The 1,248-nt window shown below is 31.8% G+C and overlaps 1 protein-coding gene across 1 annotated transcript in view; it reads right to left on the reverse strand.

Moving 5' to 3' along the window:
* LOC119586282 (DNA polymerase delta subunit 3-like) overlaps positions 1-1,248 on the reverse strand; it is an 11,895-nt gene that overhangs the window by 2,230 nt on the left and 8,417 nt on the right. Inside the window, exon 8 of the mRNA XM_037934987.1 lies at positions 79-193. Within this exon, the coding sequence (XP_037790915.1) occupies positions 79-193 (115 nt within the window). The remainder of the gene's footprint in view (positions 1-78; positions 194-1,248) is intronic.

The following is a 1,248-nucleotide window of genomic DNA, read 5'->3' on the forward strand; positions in this document are numbered from 1 at the left end:
TTAACCAACCTACCTACTATAAAGAACACAAAATAAATTGTTCTGAATGGCAATGATATGAAGACTCAGTATACATACCTTCATCACTGGATTCTGAATCACTCAACTGCATTATTCTCTTTCTCTTTGGTACAGGTTCCTCACTGTCTTCTGTGCTTTTGCTTTTTCCTCTCTTTTGTGAAGGTTTTGTTGTCTGAAAAGAAAAAGGTATGTATATAATTAAAGGAAAGGGAAATGGGATTAAAAATCTGTCAAACAAAGCTTTAAACATGTCTACTACTTTGACTGGTGCTTTCATAGTTTGCAAAATTATCTTGTAAAATTAGCCATTATTTTAGCCTGATGAATATCCAAGGTTCAAAAAAAATCCTATACCGAAAGTACCTAGGAATGCTGCTCCTTAAATTGTTAATCTAACCATAAAATATTTTTCATTTTCTGAAATCAAAAATATAACATTCTTATCAATTATTATACATAAAAAAATAAATGCTCATTGTGTCTAACTTCCACTTGCCAATATACTTAATAACAACTGCTAACAATTTCTTTGAAAAAGAAAGAAAGAGAAACAACACTGAATTGGGATTATGACTCTTAGTTTCCACTAAAAGTCAGCTCAAATCAGTCTCGATTAGCAAGTACAGAGAAACAGCTGCGAGAGCACTACAGAAAATGAGTTCAGACAATGGGAATCCAGTGTCAGATTACTTAAATATTATAATTTATAACCTTAAAGGAACAGATACTACCCCTATCAGATTTTCACAAAAAAGTTTTTTTTCAGTCAGTTTTAGTCAGACTAACAAGATATAAATAAGCAAGTCATGACATAAGGTTTAAAATTCTAGCAACTGGAAACAGTCATGTCATACCGCACAGCTCCCTTGTACTATCTATTCTTATTTAATTAAAGTTGCAGAAGGAAAGCCAACATGCTTGATGGAGTAGAGCTCAGTATCACAATTCTCATTTTAAAAAATCTTGTATAAATTTCCCTAAATTTCCAAGTCACTGGTATTGAACCTCATTTTACTTGTGAGATTTGTCATAAGTGTTGCTGCATTTTCCAAATAAAATCAAAATTCAAACACAAGTTAATTAGAAATCATGTCCAAAATGTCAGGAAAATTAATTGCCCCATCATTCTGAAACAAATTTTAAACATATATAATGCAGAGTGTCCAGTACCTAGTCTCCACAAGCTTTGTAAAATGCCTTTAGGGTTCTAAACCTATTGTAGCTAAA

The sequence above is a fragment of the Penaeus monodon genome, chromosome 21 (genome assembly GCF_015228065.2).
Source record: "Penaeus monodon isolate SGIC_2016 chromosome 21, NSTDA_Pmon_1, whole genome shotgun sequence".
Classification (NCBI taxonomy): domain Eukaryota; kingdom Metazoa; phylum Arthropoda; class Malacostraca; order Decapoda; family Penaeidae; genus Penaeus; species Penaeus monodon.